This window comes from Etheostoma cragini, chromosome 8, assembly GCF_013103735.1.
Source record: "Etheostoma cragini isolate CJK2018 chromosome 8, CSU_Ecrag_1.0, whole genome shotgun sequence".
Taxonomy (NCBI): Eukaryota; Metazoa; Chordata; class Actinopteri; order Perciformes; family Percidae; genus Etheostoma; species Etheostoma cragini.
In genome coordinates, this window is record NC_048414.1 from 9,659,432 (window position 1) to 9,683,224 (window position 23,793).

A 23,793-nucleotide genomic window follows, 5' to 3' on the forward strand; every position below is an offset into this window, starting at 1 on the left:
TAGAGTTTAGTCATGTCAACTAAGTCAGTAAGAAATACAAATATGTCATATGGATTTTATCAAGTGCTTGTGGGCACATTTCCAATAACATGAATATAATTATGTTATTTGCCAGGTTTTAAGAATCCAATTTCATGTGCTACATTCATTAACCATGTTCAGAAAAGGTGTTTTGAATAAGTTGGTTTTTATATTATTATTTTTTCAGCGCTTAAAGAACTCACACAAGTGTGTGGGAGAGGTTGGCTTACTTCAGGTCAAAGTTGTAAAGGCAAATGATCTTCCTGCCACAGACCTCAATGGTAATCCGTAACAATTTATTTCTCTGTTTTCTATTCTCATGGTTACGGCTTTTTGTTAAATTTACATTAAATAATTATTTTTTTATTTTTTTTATAGGAAAAAGCAACCCTTTTTGTGTTGTTGAGCTCGGTAACAGCAAACTTCAAACTCACACAATCTACAAGACCCTCAATCCGGAATGGAACAAAGCCTTTACATTGTAAGTAAGACATCTGGGAAAAAAAACAGCACATCAGTCTTTTTCTGTTGTATATTGTTGTATATTTTAATGTGCATAACATGTTTCTTAACTCTTATATTACAGCCCGATAAAGGACATTCATGATGTGATAGAGTTAACTCTCCTTGATGAAAATGGAGACAAAGCCCCAAACTTTTTGGGGAAATTGGCAATCCCGTTACTTACTGTAAGTTTGGGTATGATCAGCAACTTCATTACTTCTGTGACAGGATTCAGCGTGTCTTATATATTAATATCTGATATACAAAATCTATTTATTGTTTTAATTCTTAAAGGTTCAGAATGGGCAGGAGATATGTTTGTTCTTGAAGAAAGAAGACTTGGGAGGTACATCAAAAGGAACCATCACACTCGTCCTGGAGGTTATCTATAACAAAGTAAGGATCAAACTAAACATGTTCAAGCTTGTTCAAAATGTGATAATGTTCCATATATTATAGTGGGAAATAAAAAGCAGTTAAACTGCAGTGTTTATTTTGTTCTTTTTGTGTTCCAGGTCAGAGCTGGAATCAGAACCTTTCAACCAAAAGAGACAACATTGATGGAGGAAAACGTGAAGTTCTCCAAAAAGGTTATCGCATTGATTTTCTTAGCAGAAATGGAATGAAAAGACTTGCCAGTATGTTCCCCTCACATCCCATTAATATAGTAGCCGCAACAAAGCTACACATGGTCGCAGTGTGGATTAGCCATTGTCAAACTAATTTATTTAATTGGCTTCAAACATCTAACTTCAGAAGTTGCAAACAAGGGATTGTAAAGCTCATTGCAAAGTCATAAACATTATGTCCAGTATCAAATGATACTAACCGGTGTTTTGTTCCCATTATTTTCTATTAGGTTCTTGCCCGGAATATTTATCGGGTTCGAAAAATCAGCACAGCAGTTCTGTACACGTTACAGTACATTAAAAGCTGTTTTCAGTGGGAGAGCACGCAACGGAGTCTAATAGCCTTTCTGGTAAGTCATTGCCTCACGTTAATGAACTCTCTTTAAGCCTCAGGGCAAACAAGTTTTGTCCCATTTCACTGTAGCCCAGTTTTAACTCTTTCACTTTATTAGAATTAGATGTTGGGGAGAGTCTTTGGTTTAGTCATTTTCTCGCTTGCTAGTCTTTTTCCCATGAAACACAATGGCTGCCTTTTGTTTTTATCCCGTGCGTATGTGATGGATGTGCTTTATCCTTTAAATCAAACCCCACTTGGCTTTCCTTCAGTTCTGATGACATTAGAGTATATTTGAAGGGGTGGGGTTAGGGCGTTTGTACATCTGACTTCTTAGCAAAGCCTCCTGGCCCGGGGGACGGTGTAAGCAGGATCACAGTCTCAGCTTCCATGGGTGGAGGAGTGACAGTCTGCCTCCAAGATTTGAACCTTGTTTAAATGTCTCTGTTTAGCTGTTTTTAATGAGGGTATGTGATCTAAGGTCCTAAGCTTAAATAATCTTAAATCACCCTGTGAATCCCCCTCAGTACAGCACATGTAATGTCATGATTAAGAGTGTACACTTGCCATGAAAGCCCTGCCAGCGCCGTGTCAGGGTGAGGAAGCGGTCACAGACAGGGTGTGTGAAGAAGTCTCTTTTCACCGCCTTTCTTCTGTCTGCTCTGTCTCAAAATGACATGCAATTCATACCTGGTGTATTCTGTAAGCCCTTCTCACTGATCCTAAGGTGCAAATCCCCCCAGGCAATGGCCAGGCTCAATGTATCACAGCCTTTAGAACAGCAAGGCACACAGACAGGCAGGGGGACACACAGACAGGAAGACAGAGAACAATGCAGGCGATTGTATAAGGATAGAGTGGGAGGCAGGCTTCTATCTGGGAAAGAAAGTAGAGAAAGAGGGAGACAGTTGGGTAAGAGTGTGGTCTACGAAGGCAGATAGTGAGAGACTTGGAAGTAGGGATATAGGCAGGAGAACAGGAGGATAGGCAGGCTGACAGGTGACAGGTCAGCGGGATGGGGCCATCTTCTTCCAACTATAATTAGATCCTCCTCAGGCGATGGGAGTGTGTAGTGGCACACTCTAATCTTTCATTTCCACTTCTACTCCACCTGCTGTTTAGGAGTGCAGCACACAAACAGAAATCTTAGAATGAAGGAAAAAGGCTAAGACACTTACTATTTCCATCAGGGTCATCATTGTTACTGAAGTATAGTGCTTTCCAATTCTTTATTATATTTTTGTCAGCTGCGGGTGTCGTCTGCTCCCTGCCAGCGAGAGACATTGACTGTAGCTTCTTTGTCCTTTTTATTTTTGTTTTCGGACACAAACATCAGCACACTGGTTGATATTTTTAAAAGTAGACAGTAACAGAGTAGTCAGTGTACGCCTTTGTCCTCAACGGGGTGTGCTTGAAATAGTAGTGTCGAAGGTGCATTGCGAGAATTGCCCAAACAGAGTGAATCTACCACTGTGTATTCATCACCCACTCATTAGCAGACTGAGAGTTCAACAAGTGAAACATTCTTTTTTTCACTGAGTTATTAAATTCTCAGCAAGTAACAAGCACAGTGAAACATGCAAATCACATAAAAATAGTGCATGTGATGGATAGTTACCGGAAAAACTCTGAACTTCAGTCAGTGAGGGCAACAATAAGGTCTTGACTGACTGTCATTACAAGCCTAGTGCCCCTAGTGCCATGCCGCTATCCACAGTAGTGCCCCTGCACACTCCAAGGGTAGCTGTACAGCCACTCCGCCTCCTCCTCCTCCATGTCATCATTTGCAATTAAGTTAGTGTTTGGAGCTGTCTGAAGCAGCATGCCACCATGTGCCTTAATGAAACCAGCTCCCACTCCTATCTTTATATCTTTAGGCAGTGGTAATAAGGTAACTGATTCAGACATTGACAGATGGCCTCTGCTTGCCTCTCAGATGTGCATAATTATACCACTAGTGTCTGCTCTTTTCCACAGTGGCAGGCAGCGCAGGGTTTCTCAGGGTATGCCGATAGGAAACGTTGCACTGGTGGGTCTAGCTTTAATATACATTACAATACATTATTTATCAAGCAGGCAGACCGGGTCTACCCTTTTACATCATATACATCCTGTAATGCATTACCGCTGTTGTGGTTTCTACTGGGACTGCGGGATGCTCGCTAGTGCTTTACCAGGAATACTTAGCCATTCTCAGTCCCACAGGCCAATTTTCTGACCTCCACACAACATGAAGTCTACATTTGTATACTGTTTATGTAGATTCATGTATGCATTATGAAGTGGTTGTTGCTGTGTGGTGTGTAAGATATTCAAATTTTGCATACGGGATCACTGCTTTGGTTCACGTTAACTAAGTGACTGGGATTAAAAAAGAATATTGAATTTTTGACTTTTTCTTGTTTTTCTTTGGAGAAGTCTTCTTTGTTCATTTTAGGATAACTTTTCCCTTTGTGTGGCAATCAGAAAGCTGCACACCCTGGAACATATACATTTTGCATTTACAGATTGATGGTTTATTTGGTTTTATGCTGTTGTTATTGTTTGTGGAAAGTAGATTCTGTACAAACTCCTTAGTATTGTCACTGTTTGCGAGTGCAGGAGGTTACTTGTTTTGACTGTGCAATCTCATCAGCAGAGCCCATACTGTTTGAAGTCTCCTTAAATTTCCCACCAATGTGTAGCAGTTTAAAATAGAAGCTCTCTAATTAGGTAATGTAACAAAAAAAGTCTTTCTCACACATTTAAACAAACTTTTGGCAAATCCTCATAAACATTTTCATCAGCGAACGGAATTACAAACAACAAATTTTGAGTTTTTTTTCTCTCTCTTCTTGTTTATGCTACGGTAATGAGCCTAGGATCCGCACTTTTCAAGAGTTTGACAACAGCATGCTCCTTTCTCTGAGAGAGAGGAAATGTGACAGCTAAAATCTTCATAAAATAATGTCTTTTAGATGTGCTTTTCACTAAGACTGAGCGAGATGAATGTGCTATACATCAGCAGTGACTGCAGAGGGGTCACCCAGAGTTCTTTGCTGCACACAAGAATAGGACCTGTAGATGGAGCTACAGCACTGCTGGAAACGTTAATGGAGGAACTTAGGAGATCAGTTACTTTTCCCAACAGGACCCATTCGTGGGAACAACTTGGAGTGAAATCCTACCATTCTGTGCATTTTATACCCAGGAACACATCAAGTCTCTTTCACAAAAAATAAATAAAAATTGCTAAATTAGCATGTATTGGCCAGCCAAATTAATCTTTTTCAGAAGTTTTAAGTTGAGAACAATTTTAATTTAGATGAAATGGATGAAAGTTAAAAAAAAAAACAAGGATCATTTACACTTGAAAGCTGATTTTGAGCTTTGCTGTCATTAGACCGCTTTAAGTATTTAAGTATAATTAATATTTTAACACATGAGCTATCTCATCTGTCAGGAGTTAGACTAGAAAGAAACCTGTATACCTTAGGTGAGTATTTGAACCGTTTTCTTTTTGTTACTGCCAGGTAGCAACCGCTTTAGACATCATTTGACAGCCTGTGAAATGCTGATTGCCTCACATCACACACTGTAAAGATGGCATTTGATGAATGTTTGATGCGATGCAGCTGTAAACACACTTGGCAACTGCAATGGGCACTTTTTGGGGGGCTGATAGAATCATCGTCTCCCCAGATGAGGGCAGGACAGGGTCAGATCTGGCTCCAGAGGTCTCAGGAGACCACCTGTGTAGAGCCACATCATTCGGGGCCATTAACAGGAATACCAGCCCGGCCGAGATCAAAGCTATAATCAGAGTTGTCATAATTGGTCTTGTTAACACTGTCCCTGAAAATGAGATGCTTTGTGAGTCTTGGATGTGCCTATTTGTGGTTTACTGCATTGCAGTGTGGTCGAGCTTTTGTGAGAACAGCGAGAGGACTATGCACGCCTGTGAATTGTCTCCGTGTTTATGTTCTGCATCTGTTTTCTCTCTGTTTGAAAAAGTTGGAGGCCTTAAAGGAGTGGGTTTCTACAATCTCATGGGGGTTATACTCTCCCTCTCCATGGCTGAGGGAGTCCTCACAGACTGTGTAGTGGGAATGTGTCTAGTAGGAGAGAAAAAAGATGACAGTGATGGCGATTTGTGTATTCATGGTTTCGAGCCTGAGGTCTATTAATTATAAAATGATAGGCTATGACTACTTGCAAACTGCTCACTAGTGTCTCCTGATTGTACACAGTTATTATTTAGCTGCCCTGAATGTGTCAGTTGATGCAGTGTTTAACCTTGAAACAGGTCCTCTTATTAGTGGGCTTAAAGAGGCTTTCTTTGCTTATATACACTTCATTAGATCTGTGAAATTGTTCCTACTTTTATATGTTTTAGGACATGCATTTTAGTCTTGAGAAGAAATATGATTCAATTTAAACAAACTAAATTCATCATTACTATTTAGTAATAAGTAATTGTTAAGTAAAAAAGTGTCCTCAGATTAATTATAGCTAACTGCACTGAAGAAACATATAGAGCTTCATCTGTCATACTTGGTCGTTTAATATTGTGTGTGTGTTTCTTGTATGCTTTGTGTTTAACCCCATTGTGTGTGCGCCATATCCTAATGACTGCCTTTAACATACTCGCTACCTTCCGAGTCACAGAGGACACTTCTCCCTAGGCAGCCGTAGCGGCGACCTGCCGGCCCCTCTGTGTGGCTGTTCCAGGGCCAGCCTTGGCCCCGGTGCGTTAACGTGCGTGTGAGCTGAGCTGACAGGGAGAGAAAGTCCATGCCACTCCCTCCCCACCTCCTCAGGGGAAAAGGCTCACATGGCAGATCCGTCACCCAGGAGGTCGCTCAGTGTTAACGCTCCTGACACGGATTAAACACTAGTGGCCAGTGCTGGAGTGCAGGGTCAGTGTAGCCACTACTGACAGGCACCACGGGGCCCCCGCTGACTGCCCTGCTCCAGCCTTGTACTGGCGCTACTCGAGCCCTGGCATGTGTCAGACAGGCGGGGAGACAACGGCCAGAGCTGGCCCTGTGAGCAAATGCTAATGCTTTGCCTTGCACGACTGCTCTTCCTCAGTGCTTTGATAAGAGCTGCTGTCACCAATTATAACGAATTAGTTTTAGTTTTTGAATTACCCAAATAATGTAATAGTTTCTTCTAATATTTAGCTTTGTCTTTATAACTTAAATTTGTACTCTTGTTACTTTTTTTAACTAAGCTTTCGTCATACTCCCGCTGAGCCATACATTAGTAATTGTGGTAGTAATTGTAATAATTGTAAACAAAGTGCTAAAACTAACCACTTGACTTAAGTTACACAAACACAGTAAATATCAATGTTACTATACTCTATTAGATTTAAAAATTGAATTGTGAATTGCTTCACACTCCAAAATTGTTGGAGCGGATTTCTTCTCGCTGAAGAGGGACATGAGATTCCACATTTTATTGCTCTCACTCATATGTAGCCTCTCTTCCCCCCTCCCCTCTTCCTCTGTCTCTCTCTCCCTCTCCCCAGTTGATAAGACTTGAGCTGAGCTTATGTGAAATATTTATTCAGCGTTAGCTCAAAGCACCATGGTTGCCCACACACTCTACCTGCCCCGAAGAGAAATCTTATCTGTGCTTCCTCTGCCTCCGACACCCCCTGAAAGCCTGTCCCCACACTGGCCCAAGCTCAACACAAATTACATGTCTCATTGCTTTGCGTTTACAACTACTTTAAAGCCTGCCGCTCCGTCCCAAACATAAGCCCTCAGCCAGACTCTGTTTCAGCCAGGCTGAAAAAAAAAGACCTGTGTGAGCTGAGCTGCTACTTTGATTCATTATTAATCTCTTTTTTAATAAATTTATATTTTAATTGAGGAAGTAATGTAGATTAATTTTACTGCTCCTGATTTCACCCAGAAAAATCTCTATTAAAGTAAAGACTATTCCATTTTTTTTGAAGAGGATCATATTTGATCAAAAAAATATAGAAAATAAATCAAAAATACTATTTAAAAAACAAAAATAGTATTTTTGATTTATTTTCTATATTTTTATATTCCATTTTTGCACATAGTCACATGCACAGACTGGCCTTTTTTCTGATTATTACACACACAAAACACACATACGCAGACACAGCCATACACATACATATACAAACCCTGCAGCCTGTTGTCAGTTTTGTTAAACTCTTACAGTATATGTTCACGTAATCTGGCATCCAACCATAGCCCCCATGACTGACCCTCATAATGCTGGCTGCCGCTGTCCTCGCTTTGTTTAGCTTTCCAAGTGGAGTGCAACTGAAGAGAGTAGGGAAGATACAGCCAAGATTAAATCTTCTGTGTTTTTGGATGGTACATAGTCTTAAATATAAGGCTATTTTTGAAAGGTACCACGTTAAAAAAAAGTTGTTGTTTTTAGTTAGCTGTTTTTTTACAGCAACAGTAATGGTATTGTATGGCCCCATGTGCTCTGACATTACTCCAATTAACAGTATTATGTGTGTTATACTGGTGTGACACCTATATTTATAGCCTGTTATCTGCCATAGTGTATAAGGAGAGCATTTGGCACCCTTGCAGTCTAATAGTATGTCTGCCAGTCAGTGGTTTGGGTTGGTAGACTCGGCAACCCCCTTCTCTGTTAATCAATTTACAGGATGGTAGCAACTCTTATAGAGGGTGTCTTTGTCCCTTTGTTCCTGCTACGATCCCTTCTCCCTCTCCTGGGAGATTGTGGGTGGCGGGAGTTGCCATGCTTGCTCAGCTTTAAGTTATTTTATTCACACTTTTAATCGCTGAGTGCTTTATTATTAGGTACTGGATTCTGCTGGCCAGGGGATCTGCATGAGGAGGCGCAGAATGCATTTAGTGGAATCATATTAATGGCACTATAAAACAAATCTGTCAGGCCGTTCTTAACCCTGCTGGCAGAATTGCTCTGCTCGGGGTTGCCCCCTTCTCCAAGCGCTTACAGGTGGCTAAGGAGAGTGCATCTCCATCATCTACTCCACCGTGTGCTAATAATTTTATTAATTTATTCTTTTTTTTCTCCCTAGACACTCTGTGCATAATCATACACACATTTTTCAGCTAAATGGTGTTTGTCAAGGGAGGTTTCCTACATTAGAGACACTCCTCCTAGACATACATACCAACACTTGTTCAATTACAAGTCGTCCGTTATCCAATTCTGCAGTGTGTAAACCTAAATGCTCAGGTATATCATTAATTCTTACGTCCCTTGCTTTTGTTTGTTGCTTTATGGCCTGTTTAGTTAAATAAATGACCACCACTCGTGCAACATATTAGCCTTTTTGTGTTTAAAAAGTTCTACAGTTTTACTTGTCATGCTTAATTTGTTGACAGGTGAAAAAATACGCAGTCAGGCCCTTAAGAATGAAATGGAGCCTCTTTAATGGCAATTAAAATGTGTAATATTTTTTATAGAAATTTACACTTGCGTCTGAAAGGTTGCACTTTGTCTAACATGTCCTTTAATCACTCAGCTGCTTGCTAATAAAACATCAACCACTTAGTGGGGAATTAGTTCTGTCTCCATTTCACAGAAACTCCAGAGAATGTGGGGAGACATGGGGAAGGTTTAGTCCTGCCTCTGCTCATTACTGTGGGATGTCTGACGGCAAAGTCTCAGTCTGTGCACCTGAGTAAAGGAATCCGAGAGCTTTTCCCAGATGTTTCTCTGGATCGGTTAAAAAAGCATGTAAATCTTGAACACATGGGCTGACATACCATGAGGGAGGAATTGAGAAGATATTCCTGACAGTTTTGGTTTATACCCTCATTTAAGCACTCAACTTAGACACAAGGCATTGTATTTCTGTAGGCTTTTATCTTGTCCACTGAGCCAGAACACGGTGAGCAGAAATTTGCATTAGTGGGCGATTATGAATACCTGTGACAGATTCTCTCTGCCGGCTCCCTGGGCGGAAATGAATTGGCTCCCTCTGTTGACTTGCACAGGAAGACAGAGACCAAGCAATTAGACTTTAGTGGTTAATGTAGCAGCTTTTGCAGGGAGGGCAAGGAGGTTCAACATTCCTGCTGGGCTCATGTCAGTTTTCAGGCACATTTCCCCCCCTTTTCTTTTTCCTTTTTTATAAGAATACTGGGAATATGACAAGCTACCTGTCTGCCAGCCAGCTGAATTCCTCTGGGGTGAGGGTTGCTTCGCTTTAGAATTGCCTCATGGGAACTGAGGTGACAACACATGACGTAGGTTATTCATAACTGAGAGAAGATGTACGGCAGCTACCTCTGCACATCATGCATATTCATTGTTTACCTGTTTTTATCCCCCACCAGCTCTAGTTTGTTGCTGTGTACTGTACATCAAATGAGCTCTTACAAAAATTAACGATAAAATATTGTTTGTTTCTTTAAACCTTGGTCATCCAGCTGTGCTTCTGCACGACACTTTGGCTCACCTACTATCTCCCAGGTTGTATTGACGGATAATAAGCAGTAGAGTGGTAAAGCCTAGGGCAGTTTGGCCACAGTGTTGTCTGCATTACTCATGGTTCACGTTTCCCTGGTGGCTGTTTGAACCTAGGCCTGGTGTGGCAGTAGGTAGACTGGCCCCCAGAGCAACATACACAGGCTCTCTATGGTTGCTATGACAGGAGCAGTCTGCTGTTTACAGGCCTGCTATTGAGGCCTGAAGGTCCCAGTGGTTCACATCCTGTCTCGGGCTTAACTCGAACATATTGTTCATAGTCTAAGCAGCCTCCAGCTCTTTGAGTCAGACTGCACAGTGCTACCATCGTGTGGGTCCAGCCTCTCAGTTATACTTGCGTTTTGAAATAAACTTTGTAAAAAAAAAACTGTTGGAAAAGAATGCATTAATTATAGAACAAATATACAAAGAATGAGGAAAAATTGACGTTAAAGATGTTGGTGGTAAACAGAAGTGTACCATATGTTGGATACATTGGCACATAATCACACTATAATGGATTTCAAGATTCAACTTGCTGTGGGGGACATTTTTATTTCATCCCTGTCAACCGGTTGGCGTGATCCTCCTCACACATTCCTGATCATTTCAGTTGGAGACAGACTCATTAAGCTGTCACTAAATGGGTTTAAATGCAACCGTCCAATTAGTGCTCTGCTGTGAAATGCAGTGGGTGTTGTGCAACGTGCTTAGCACCACTCATTTACAGAATTATGAGGGATTACTCATTCAGTGTGATCCATCTTATTTCTACTAGGGGTCTTGGCTTTTCCCAGTATCATTGCCACGGAGGGGGTAAATGTTGCAAATGCTTCTCCAGTTGCCATATGCGCCTCGTCAGAGAGCCTCGCTGCCGCTGAATATAAGCGGATTTGATGTGCTAGTTAAAAGACAGCATACCATGCCCATCCATGTCATGCTTTCTGTTCTGCAGTAAGGCACTCTGCCAGCGCAGTGTTATTGGTGTATATAAATAGGAATTCAAGATATTAAAAGTTGTCCCTGAATGTCTGTTACTTTCAAACCACTAAGAGTAAAATCTGTTGCCATCGGCTGTAAATCTTAGAGGCTTTACAGTCTATAGTGCTTTTCATGAGATTTAGAATGTGGTTAAATCCATTATATATTTTGTTTTGGGAAGAGGCTTGCTGAGATTTGAAAGCTGGGTCCCTGCTATGGTGTGATGGGATTTGCATTATACTGTCATGTCCTGTCTTCTCAGATCTTCCTCGTGACGGTGTGGCACTGGGAGCTCTTCATGCTGCCCCTCTTCCTGCTTCTGCTCCTTGGCTGGCAGTACTTCCAGCTCACTGGGGATAAGGCCAGCCCAAACCTGGACCTGGTGAGTGACACTGATGAGGACTATGTGTATTCATCCATACACATCTATAGATACATTCTGTTACGGTGCACATTCAGTCTATATGTTAACCCAACTCTGGTCAAACCCTGATGGAATGAAATCCTTTTGGCACACATTGGGAAAATTGCACTTTTACAGTAATCTCAATTAACCACTCTTACACTTTCATGTACACTTTCTAATATAGGAGCTGGTCTATAAAATGCACCTCACAGTAAGCCAACTGTAAGAGCATTCCACATGTTTATAGCCGGTTAAACTAGTTTCAACATTTTCTCCAGAAGTCCAAATAAAAAAACACCAAGCAGGAGCCTTTAAATCAAATCACTGCAAATGCATGTGTAGCCTATAGTCTGTTGATTTAGTCTCATCGTTGATTTAGTCTCATCACATCTGTAAATGGCGGACTGTGGTTCTCTCCAAAACATGCTACTATTTCCTCTCTATCTACTGTTATGGAAATTATGTTTGCCCTACACATGTCTGTGAAGGTTAATGTTGTTCACACTTCTAACTGCCCTCCAATTTCACTGTGTTGTAAGCCTCAACACCGGCTAGCCAGGGGCCTGGGCTGCTCACACACACGCTTCCCAAAGCAACATCCTCGGTCCGGTGATTGTGTTTATGGCTGCTGGCAAAGATGCCGTCCCTGGGCAATGTTAAAGCCCAGGCTCAACCTCATATCCAGTGTTGAGACACTGCCACCCCTCTGTGACCCTCTGGCCAACAATGACACAGCTCTGTTTCCAGGCAATGTCACAGTGTGCACCACATTGGGGTCAGGGATGACTTGATATAAAGTGATCTAGGCAACAGCATCCAAATTAAATGTGTTTTTTTTCCTCTTTCTGTTTTTCTGTGTGTTTATGTTGTTGAGAAATGAGATTGCTTTGGTGTGACAGTGCTTCTGTGAGGAAGGCCCTCTTTCACCTCTCCTTTTGTGTGAGGTCACCCCTGTGATGCAGTCTCTATGGAAACAAGCCTCTCCCAATAGGGGTGAATGTACTCAAAGAAAATTTCATTACTAGGTGTTTGTTAAAAATGCTCCAGTGCCCACGTGTCCCGTTCATTTGAAATCACCCTCTACCCTTTATTTTCTCTTAGGTGAACATGAGCATGGGTGACGACGAAGAGGAAGACGAGAAGGTATTGTATCTTGTCTCTTTCTAACAATATAAGTGATAATATGTTTTGGTGGAATGTTAAAGCTTGTCATCATAAACAAAAATGTTTTTAGGTTACCATAAAACATAGACGGTTTTAACATTTCACCCTGACATTACTCAGTGACGTGTAAACATCTTTTTTGAACTTATCAGAAGGGTAAACCTTGCTAATAATTCTTTCTTAATATTCAAGGTTATTCAAACCCATAACAATGTTTGCTTTGCCTCTGGTGGGTAGGAATTCCTTGTTCACCATATAGCTTTTATTCTTATATAAATGAACATTTGCTTCTGAGAAAATAGAAAATATTTTACCAAAGAGCCATACACGTTCTAGTCTGTATTTTAGCATAGTCACATTGACAGTTGATACTCAGAAGCTCTTTTCCAACTAAGAATAGAAATAATTTCATGCATCCCAAATGAGGGCAACATCTAGGAAACAGTATCTAGATCTCTATTCTGTTCCTCTGAGTATTCAGTGTCACTCCACACATGCACTCCGCCGAGAAACTGCAGCCCTTTTTAAAATATATAAATCAAATTTAAACAGCGCCGTCAATTAGATTTTGCACAGATTTTGTCCATCTGTTTGGAGATAAAATCAGTAGATATTTGTTTTGTATAATTGTTTTCTAAATGGGATAGTTGTGTTGAGAATGACCTTTTACTACCAGAACAAATTAACAAAGTAGAAGAACACAGCAGTAATCTTATACTTTGCCCCAAAAGGTTATCGTCAGTCATTTTCACTTGTTTGTTTTTGAGAAATCATAAAGGATAATGTTTATTAATGTATCTCTCTAGTGTCTATTGAAAAACAAAACAACAGGAAATCTTTAAGTAGCCTGAAAATTATACTTCCCCACAGCACATAATATTCAATTACACTCATCCTGCTGTTTTCTGTAAAGAAGGAAGAGTTAACAGGGATGTGTATTATTGCTTTATGGCAATGAAGTGTGGAAATAACGCAAAGCCTTCAAGCAATGACCCTTGTGCTGCATGTCTAGGCCCAGGATTCATATCCATAATGCGCTCAATATATTCTGTTGTGATGACCTGGGGCTATGAAAAAAAGCCAGCTTCTTTTAAAAACACAGGCACATCCACCAAATCCTGTCTGAAAGGATGGGCTAATTCACAGATGAAACTCGCATGATATGTCTGCAAACACAAAGTTGGAAGCTGCACTTGCTATCATTGTCAGAAACAGGCAAACTGGTGCTTAAACAAACAGCAGCGAAAATTCTGTGTATTTATGAATATTGAATTGAGCTGGATTGCCTTCTTGCACTGAATGTAAAGCCATTGCTATATAGAATGATTATTATTTATTTGTCTTTACCTTGACACTTCAATATATAATAAAGTATGTTTACTTTCTTAGTTTAGGAAATGTCAGTGATTTTAGAAAGGTTTAAGATTCTCTCAATATGCTGCGTGTGTTTCCAAACTCTTAAAGCTTTTTGAAAGGTTTTCCGAGAGCCTCCCTAAGCCCTTTCACACTCTGAGGAAATTAAATATCTCCTTTCATTCACTAATTAAGCAGTCACCCATGTTTGTTTTAAGCTGTCAGCTTTAATTTAAAGTGGCTTTTTTGAAAGTCTTGTTATGGTCTTGCTGTCACTTGAATGCGATATCATGGAGTTAGATCAAGCAGTGTAGCTTTACACCGCCTATCAAAGTTTTCTTTAGAGATATTTGGGGTTAAAGAGTGATCAGTGTTAAATTTGATGACTTCAAAGCCTTTGCTATTTTCCCCTAGTCTTTCCTCTAACATGTGAATAAAGGCTTTTCCCTCGGAGAAGGTTATGATTACTACTCAAATATGTTTTTATCCCCTTTTTTCCCCCTTGAGGAAAGAAATAGTTAAACCTCAGACAGAGCAACAAGAATGTGACGGCATGACGTTAAAGAGAGACGAAAGGCAAGGCAGTGTTACAGCAGGATAATACAGAACAGATTCTCTGCCTGTGACAAATCTGTCCTCAGGGAAAGAGACAGCTTACAAATTATGTGTGGGCAAAGTGACTTCCCTTTGGCCTTAGGTATCAATTGTGCACATAGACAATATTTAATCATAACATAAAGAAACAGAGAGGCAAAACAAGTCCATATATCTGTAATAGAAATGAAAAGGGAGGTTGAAACAGTCCTTTCATTGCCCCCTGGCTGGATGTGCTGGTCTGGGGTTGACTTGTTCCCAGAGCCTAGCCTAGGGGAGATGGGGGTAGGGGGAGGGGCTGGTTATGGGGGTGCTAGACTGGGCTGGGGGCTCCATCTCTCACCCAATAGTCCACAGTCACCGCTGGGTCTCCTTGAGCACACCAGTCAGACAGACTGCCCATGTCATGATCTGTACAAGAGCTCCCGCTCATATACACACCACCACATTAAAGCCTATCAAAGTTTTATGAGGGGTTCATTGTAGCTCCATGTGAGATAATTTGCCTGGAACACAGGTGTTTTTCATTTAGATGCACTTCTTATCTTTGTCAAAAAAGTCTGTAGAAAAATATTCAGTCTGAGTATTCAAATTTGGCACCGTTTATTCTAATTAGAATGATTCTAAATGAGCTTTTTCCAGCCTTTGATAACACTCCACACGTCTGTGAGAGTATGTTTACCTTTGTGCTGGAGATCAAATTGGTTCTCCATTAACACACCTTAAAAGGAAGCTTTTACAATTTTGTCTGAAATGAGAATATGATTTCACACAGGTTTTCTAATCAGTAGACATTTAGGATTCATTTAGTCCATCCCCAGTTTACCCGTACTTTTCCATTTCAGATGGAGATCTTTTATTTATTTATGTTTTCTCTGCACTCATGTACATGCCGAAAGAGAAATGAACAAAGATAAAGAATACCGTTAAATGATTAACATAGGAAGGACTTCAGTTTTGGTCGCTAAGGAGATAAAGGATTTCAAGAATCTTAAAGCCCATGAATAATGATAATCATGAGAGCTCTGCCTCTCTATCCACACTTCAGAGAACATCTATTTGTCTGTTTTTCCTGTTAGAAATGAAAGTCTTTACTGTTTCTTTTCCTTTTTGCAGAAGCTGTATTTCTGGCTAAATTTACCTTGAATGTTTATCCATTGCAGTTAAATAATGTTTCATAGCTCTTATTAGATTTAAATTCTAAATTTTGTGTAATGTAATTCATGTAATTGAGCCTGATGAGGCATCTGTTGAGGCTCTATATTGAGTAAGCTATCATTTCTTAATGCGTGGCTCTCTGCTTCCATCAGGAGCTCACAGACACGGATTGTAATGGCTTTTAGCAGACTAAAACAGTGTTCAACTTTCAAAATAAACTAAGGATAAAGAGCTTAATTAAAACCTGATGTGGAGTAAAGGACAGGACACACGTGAATGTTTGCTTGTCTCCCCTCAGTGCAGTAGAGTAGAGTAAGATGATGCATAAACACAGATAGTACTCTTTCCCCATGATGAGACCATGAGATGGTTATCTCAAAGAAAGCATATTTGTGATAGTTTTCCCTTTTTTGGACAGTGCTGAGTCTCCAGTGATTGTCCAGTCCAGAGCCCAGTGGGGGTGGCTCTGCTAGTGTGGGAATTGCTCTCTTCCTGCGCCTTTCGTGGAGAAGAGTGGGCTTGACAGTGGGGAGTCTCTGTGTGCTGGCAGACAGTGTGTTCCCAGGGGCTGCCTCATGAAGCTCTGATAAACGCATTTTGTCTGGACCCTGTCAATGCACACAGGCTGTGGCTTCGGCTGACTTGTAACATAAACATATAGACATCCAAGCCTCCTGCTAGGGTCCAGAGTGCCCTCCCCCAACACTCTTACTCCCCTTCTCCCTCTCACTCTTCCTCTCCTGCCCTCTGTCATCATTCCTGTCATTATTTCCTTCCTTTTGATGTGAGGCTTCTCAGCCCTCTTTAGCTTGTGTAACTTGTGTTATCTCTACTCACTCACTCCTCTGCCTCTGGAAGGCTTTACACTCACATTGTTATTTCCATCCTTGATGTGATTGCATTTACTGCATTTCATTTTGAGAGCCTCCAACCCCCTCACGTGTTGACATATTGCTTTGCAAGACCCCGTCATCAGTGCATTAAAAATGAAATAATGCTTTATGTGCAGTGTTAGTTGTGACAAGAATCATACAAATGAAAGAGCAAACACATCCAACTGGTGTTCTAAGCACGGAGAAGTGTTTTTCTCATACAGAGAAAGTGTTAGGAAAGGTTAGAAAGCCTGGCCTGACAGATTTGTAAAAACATGTTCAAACTTGTCCTGTGCAGGCTGCTGGAAAGGAATCTTTCCTAAGTTGTGAGGCCCCTGCACTCCTTGTCTAGCTTGTCTAGTCTGCCTGATTGCGGATGGCCATTTTGTGTACTTTTCATCTATCTCGAGAGTCTTGATTGTACTGCACTTGTGCAACAGCTCTATTGTGTGTGGCGGACAAAAGCTGAAATCTCCCAGCCATCCACATAACAGCCTCTGAGCACTGAGTCTTTCTCATCTTCAAAAGCATAGTCTGAAGATGTACAGTGTTTGCTCATTATGGGCCATTCAATAGATAAATCACACATAATAGCACAGCAGAGATAAACTGCTCTTTGTCTACCCTGCCCAACAATTGACTTACAGTGTACCTCATCAGTGTGCTTTTTTTTTTTGTTAGGAATCTGGGAAAAAGGGTTTGATGGATAAGATACATATGGTGCAGGAAGTAGTGCTGGCTGTCCAGAACGTTTTGGAGGAAATCGCAAACATTGGAGAGCGAATAAAGAAGTAATTTGAACATTTTATATCTATCCCACAAATTATGCATTAATTAACGGTAATAGTTTTGTTTTTGTTTTCATAGAACTCCACATTAATCTGAGACAATTATTCTTTTATAGCATATTCAACTGGTCTGTCCCATTTGTGTCGTGCCTGGCCTGCTTGGTGCTGTTTGTGGCAACGGCACTATTATATTTTATCCCACCACGATATATTGTGCTGATATGGGGTAAGTTCTACATCTATTCATTCATATTGTAGTACAGTGAATAAAAGAAAAACTCTTCTTTTTTTGCATGAAAGTGTATTGGACAAATATCTAAAGCTGACAAACTCCCACTACCTGTTTCTTGCTAGATCCGTCATTACTGTGACCAAAACATTCAGACAAATTGTATAAAAAAATCAACGCCCAAACCACTGCTGCAAAACACAACTGTTATACAATCTTCCGAACTGCAAAAGCCACAATTTAATGAAGTACAGTAATTTGAGAAATCTGCCATGCCTACACCTCTGCAGATGCACAGAGATCAGACAACTGCAGAGGTTTGCTCTGCTCAGTGTGGGCTGATGTAGAAGAGCCTAGCAGAGGCGAGGCCTAAGGTTTGTGTGAAAACAAAGCAGAGGTATAGTAGGAAGCTGTATATAATACATGATGTCCTTGGGCAGTCTGTAGGCTCCTGGTCTAGCCTCTCATTATCTGCTGTAGTCATACAGAATAGACAGTCATCTTAGTGGTCAGGGAGATATGCTGCCCTTAACAGGCTCTCCTCCTCCAGCTGTAAGCCCACAACCACTGTACTTCCACACTGCCTTCAACACAATCAATACCAAAAAACCATCATATCAAACAAAACACGCACAGTCTGAGACACTCCTCTGCCTCCCCAGTTAACCCCCATCTCTGTGGTTGCAAGGCAAGCCTTTCAAGTTGCTGGCACATATTTAAGTCCTTAGGTTCTTTGTCTGCATGTTGAGGTACAAGCAGTACCAAGCTGTGAATATAATGGTCCCATTACATGACCTCAGAGTTATATATGTTCTTCTCTGGTAAGCAGCCGTTTGCAAAGTAAATATAGCTGTGCTAGAAATAATCTGATTGAAGCAAACAAAAGTGAGGAAAAGTTGTCATAAATGGGTGCTTTTTTATTATTCCTTATCATTATTTATCTGCTTTAATTGATTCAGTATCACTTAATTCCTACTTGTCTCCATTATATTGGTCTGGCTTGAATTCAGTTTGGCTGAAAAGGATCAATTGAAACTGCATCATAAAATGCAGTTACGGATACACCGGTGGGAACCTTATACTGTACAGTACCTAGATAGGGAACAAAACACTTTTTCTTATTATCATTAGTATTATTATTATTGACACTGTAAAATATACTTGCTGTTACGACACCTTTAATTATTAATGTGTTCTTGTTTTCACAGGCGTTAACAAATTTACCAAGAAGCTGCGCGACCCATATACTATTGACAATAATGAAACACTGAATTTCCTCAAGAGGGTGCCTTCTGATGTTCAAAAGGTAAGAGTCCAATTTTACATACAGATAGGGAAGAATTCCCTGAAGATGTCTGGATTATTTGCTGTACCAGAATTCCCAAGTGTTGCAGAAATATATCCCCTGGCTTTGTTTGATTATTAATGGACTCGCGCCTCTAAAGCAGCCCTGGCCCAATTATTCCTCAGTGCAGCTCCATGTAGTCGCCTGAGTGAGGACATGCTCAGATCTTTCCTCAGCAATATTGCTTCATCCTTGTCCGTTATTAGCAATTTTGTCTGTCAGATTGAAATGCTGTGACATTAAAGTTGGTGATTGGCCGAGGCCCGGCGGAGGGCTCCTGACGTATCTGGCCGTTGTGTCAGCACAGAAACTCTGATGTGGCCTCAGTCACTTCAGGGTGGTAGAGTCAATTAATGTAGTCGTGAGCCCCAGTCGTCTTGCTGGGTGCCATATGTGATTACATATTAGCCATGGCTGATATGTCATTTGCATTTACATCACAGAGCTGAGGAGAGCTGTCAGGGTGTAAGTGGGACTGGGTGCTCGCCGTTCTCTGACTGAGAATTTTGCTCGGCCAGGAAATGAAGTGCCACACAGTGCCTTCATCTCCCAGGTGACTGAATTCAGCAAGAAATCCTGACAGTCTGAATCTGGGAAGACACTCTCACCCCAGTCTGTTTCTCGGCTGCACCCTTGATGTCCTCCTGCAGCAAGCCATTGCTGACTTCTCTGTGATGTTGGAGGTAGCCTGTGTTGTTTGAGATTTGGCTGGCTGAGTTGGCAAAACAAGGTGGTGAATACATTTTGATTCTGAATCCTTTGTATGTGTTCTTCCCCATTGGCATACAATGTTTGAGCTTTGAAAATGATTCACTTTCAAATCTCACGGAGACAATACTTTTTAGCCTGGTTTAAAAGAGAAACTACATCTTGAAAATAGCTCCAATCATAAAAAACAAAACACCCTTAAGATTCATCATAAGTACGTTTCATTATGTACTGTAAAAGAAAACCTTAACATCATATACACAGGAGACCCAAAACAATAGACCACATATTTTGTTTTTGTTGACTTAGAACTTCAATCCTGAGATAGGTGTGGACACAAAAACACCACAAAGGCTGAAAATTGACTCCTGTCTTTCTTGCAAATGTGACTTGGCAATTAGTGCCTGTGCACATCTACAAAGTCTGCCTCAAACGGGGACTTCTGACAACACTGTGTCTGTCCTGAAATAAGAAGCATCTGTCAGTTCTGAGGACAGTTTCATGTTCTGATGCAGAAGGCAGTCACTTTGTTCCCCCATTCCATCTCCCATTCTAATAATGGAGACCAGCTAATTAGCATAGAGTTCTTACCTTTATTCAACAGATTCACCATATTGTTTGAGCTCAGCAAGCATGCTTCAAAAGCAAGTTTTCAAATTCTAGCTCTTCTCCCTTTCAGTTTACCGTATGATAAGTCCTCTTTGGATTATGGTGGCAATTTTGGGGGAAAAGAAATACGGACAATTGAATGTCAAAGAGAACATGATTCTGTAACATACATTTATTTTGAAAATCCATTTAAACATCAAAGAATTCCTGGAAAAAGAAACAGTGAAACATGGGTGAATCTATCTTGATTCTACAGATCAACAACAAAAAAAGGTTGTAAGTTCAAATGTCACATCTCAGGTCTTGTTTTCCCTGGAGAGAGAAAAGTCACACCAAAGGTCTGTATAGCCGCCAAGAAAGTAACGCGTCAACTGATGTCGGTAACTTAAACAACTTAAACTATTCTGAGACTTGAACAAAGTTTTTCTTTAAGAAACACATCTTAAGAGTGAGTGATTATGCAGTTAGCAACTCCCTCACTGGCCTGGCAGGTCATCTCAACAGTTGATGTCTGTTTCTAATATTGTGATTGTGGTGCAAAATGAGCGGGGGGGCGTACACTGGTACGGAACCCTTGACTCTTCAAATCCTTCCTCCCTGTGATTAATCCCCTCTGCTCCTGTGTTTAAAAAATGATTCATTACAGGCGAGCCCGCCTCGCTTTCCCCTGCACCAGCTCTCCTCAGGGGAGCCATTACCGTGCGCTCCACTGAGCTCGGATTACCTGCCTCTGACCAAACTGCTGTTTGTTTTTACAGGTGCAGCACAGCGCGCTGAGAGCGCCCACCAGCCAGAACCAGCCGCGGAAGAAAAGGTAAGCTCCGCGGACACGCTGGATGAAAGGCTGGTCTCCCTTTGAATGTGGTACGACGCAGTCCACCTGACAACCATGCTCCAGTGCCAGCAGAGCCCATGACCCTGTGCACCCCCACCATACCACCCTAACTCTGCCTCCTGCTGCTGAGGGGCAGCCAGCCACTCTCTGGCTTGTGTGTTTGCCACCCCCCTGACAGAGGCTGTGAACTGCAGCAGCTAGGAAGGCAGCACATGGCGCTGTCAATCACAAGCCTGGAGGTAAAGAAAAGAGAGTGCTGCAAGGCTCAGCCTTCATCTTTGGAAATAATTTAGAAAAGGAATGAAAAGCTTCGGGTTTGGCTTCCCTTGGACCTCCACGGCTTTGCTTTGCTTTTTTTTTTTTTTACTTTGGTGAAACTAAGAAATTTGACTTCAGGTTAAGTTAATACAAGCAGTTTATGAAAAACAAACCATCGCAATCTTTTTTCTATATCCACGTGTTAATATAAATAAAGGTTATATATCGCAATATATGTTTAAATATTTAAAATAATATGTTTTGACACATTAAAATTATTGGGACAAAGTACTGAATGTTACTATTCTTTTTGTGGTAAGGATCTACTGAATATAATGCTCCCAGCTTTCCTAATTTATTCCCAGCAACAAAAATATATTCATGCACTGCACGTTTATTATTTCATGGAGAATTTATTTGTTACTGTATGTTAGACTGATTAATTTGAAAGTTTTATTTTGACTCACAATCTTGTCTGCGTCATTAAATAGAGAATTTGCAGGAATCCTGAATAAAGAGTCTTGATCAGTTTGAGCTCTGGTTTTTGGCCATGTTTTTTCAATAACTGCACTCTAGTAAGGATGGATTACACCACTTCTTTACTTGAATACACAGTAAACACATCTGATTACACAACACAGCCATTGAACAGAGCTCACACACCGGGCCACCGCTGCGCCTTGGTTACCGAGCTCACATCAAAGCTGTGTGGCTCCAGTGTGCTTCCTAATGCATTGCTTTGTTGCCTTCTCACAATAACAGGGTCCAGATGAGAGAGAAAGAGCTCATCTCACAGAGAGTACTTTCTCCATCCTCAGCATTTGATGCTTTACATTTCCACTAAAATCACCTGGTCTATCTAATGGTTACACACACATTTTTCCATCTGTCTCCCCAAAATAGTTTTTCCAAGAATAGGGGTGTAGTATATCCTCTGTCAATTTTCTCATCCATATTTAGTTTACATACAAGAAAATAATGATTATAGACACCTTTGGCTATTTTTTATTTTTACAAAACATTTGAGACTTTTTGATTATTCTCACATGAATGCCCTATTGAGAGAAAGAAAGTCCCTTCAAAATATTTACAATTCAAACTGCACCGATTCAGTATATTAGCTAGTCTACATAAGAGGCAGTTCACCACGCTAATACATGTTTGCATGAAAACATTTGTTTCCGACTTATCCTGCTTGTTGTCTTACTGATAGTACACAAATAACAAAGCACTCTTTTTTTAATTATACATAGTTAGAACTGACGTCGGGCTCAACTGAGGCTTGGACCCCTCAATTGGGAGTTTGTTCTAACTGGTTGGGGGACTGAGCATCGCGGCCGGGCTCTCCCCTCCTCAGCAGTAGCACGCTGGTGAAAGAGCATCCATCTGTGCTCTGTGAAGAGTTTGATTGGCTCAGGGGGACCTGGTGGAGCCCCGGGCTATCTCTTTTGACAGGCTGATAGAGACATCACTGGGCTCTCCCAGGAGCTGCCACCAGGGGTCCATTTCAAAGTAAGAGGGTGTGGAGGTGACCCTGAGCTTCTGACGAGCTAAATCCCACACACCGGCTGAAACACTCCGACATTCTTGGCTCCATTGGGGCTGGTTTTGGCTGTGCTGGGAGGAGGGCAGAGCTGGGGAGGGAGGGGTGGACGGTACAATGAGATCACTGGCAAGAGCCGACGAAGTGTCCCCAAGAGGTGAAACCAATTAAGCAATACTCCCAGGGTACTTGTAATTGACATTTCAGCAAACATCCAAATTGTAGCACCAGGACATCTAAATCTCTGACAGAACATTGAAAAATTAAGATCCTGGCAATTAGTGGGCACATACATCCAAATAAAAAGATATGGAAAAAAAATTAACTGGTAAAAAGCTAATTTACAAGTTACAATAATATTGTGTCATGGGCAGATATATAATTGAGCCAAATGCTGCCAATGACATTACAAGGGGTCATATGGGAATACGGTTGCCTGCCTCCGAGCTGTCAAATCTTTGGATCTGTGGAACTGAGAATAGGGACATGGATATAACCTGGATCATTCATAGTCGATGCATTTTCAGAGTAGTCTGACAGGGTTACAACAATTGTTGATTCGGCTCTGCATGCACTAGTGCACACTCATTTTACCTACTTATATACACAAACACATAAGATTCCCTTTAAAGAGCAGTAATCATATTTAAGGAATTATTCATCAATGTATTTTCTCCTGGGATGGCTACGAATCTCAGCAGAGGAACGCACTGTGCAATATGGTCCCTGGTGCAGTGGGGAAAATCCCTGGATGTTTTACAAGCTTGCTAATGAACATTTGAGCCACACAGCAGTTAACATTGTCTGATCACATTTTTCCTCCAGTAGTTGTTGTTGTTGTGCATGGTGTGGCAGTGATGTCTTCATCAGGCTGTCAAAAAGGAAGTGCCTGCAGCTGTGGCGGATCCCCCCAGAGCCTGTCACACTCCTTGTTTCCATGGCAGTCCTTCAGGCAGCACCACAGGCAGGCTGTGTGCAAGGACCCATACAACCTGTTTTTCAGCAGCCGCTCCTCTG

General features: G+C 41.2%; 1 protein-coding gene across 3 annotated transcripts in view; it reads left to right on the forward strand.

Annotated features, from left to right (window-relative positions):
- The window catches only part of mctp2a (multiple C2 domains, transmembrane 2a), a 33,852-nt gene extending 12,085 nt beyond the window's left edge, over positions 1–21,767 (forward strand). For 2 of the 3 annotated variants that reach the window (XM_034879324.1, XM_034879323.1), the window contains 12 exons: positions 209–302; positions 400–502; positions 608–710; positions 820–921; positions 1,041–1,115; positions 1,385–1,504; positions 11,177–11,296; positions 12,422–12,463; positions 17,143–17,252; positions 17,366–17,475; positions 18,687–18,784; positions 20,899–21,767. In XM_034879324.1, the coding sequence (XP_034735215.1) occupies positions 209–302; positions 400–502; positions 608–710; positions 820–921; positions 1,041–1,115; positions 1,385–1,504; positions 11,177–11,296; positions 12,422–12,463; positions 17,143–17,252; positions 17,366–17,475; positions 18,687–18,784; positions 20,899–20,958 (1,137 nt within the window). In that variant the 3' untranslated portion in view covers positions 20,959–21,767. The remainder of the gene's footprint in view (positions 1–208; positions 303–399; positions 503–607; positions 711–819; positions 922–1,040; positions 1,116–1,384; positions 1,505–11,176; positions 11,297–12,421; positions 12,464–17,142; positions 17,253–17,365; positions 17,476–18,686; positions 18,785–20,898) is intronic. The other variant, XM_034879325.1, reaches the window with a different exon arrangement.
- The last annotated feature ends 2,026 nt before the right edge of the window (positions 21,768–23,793 follow it).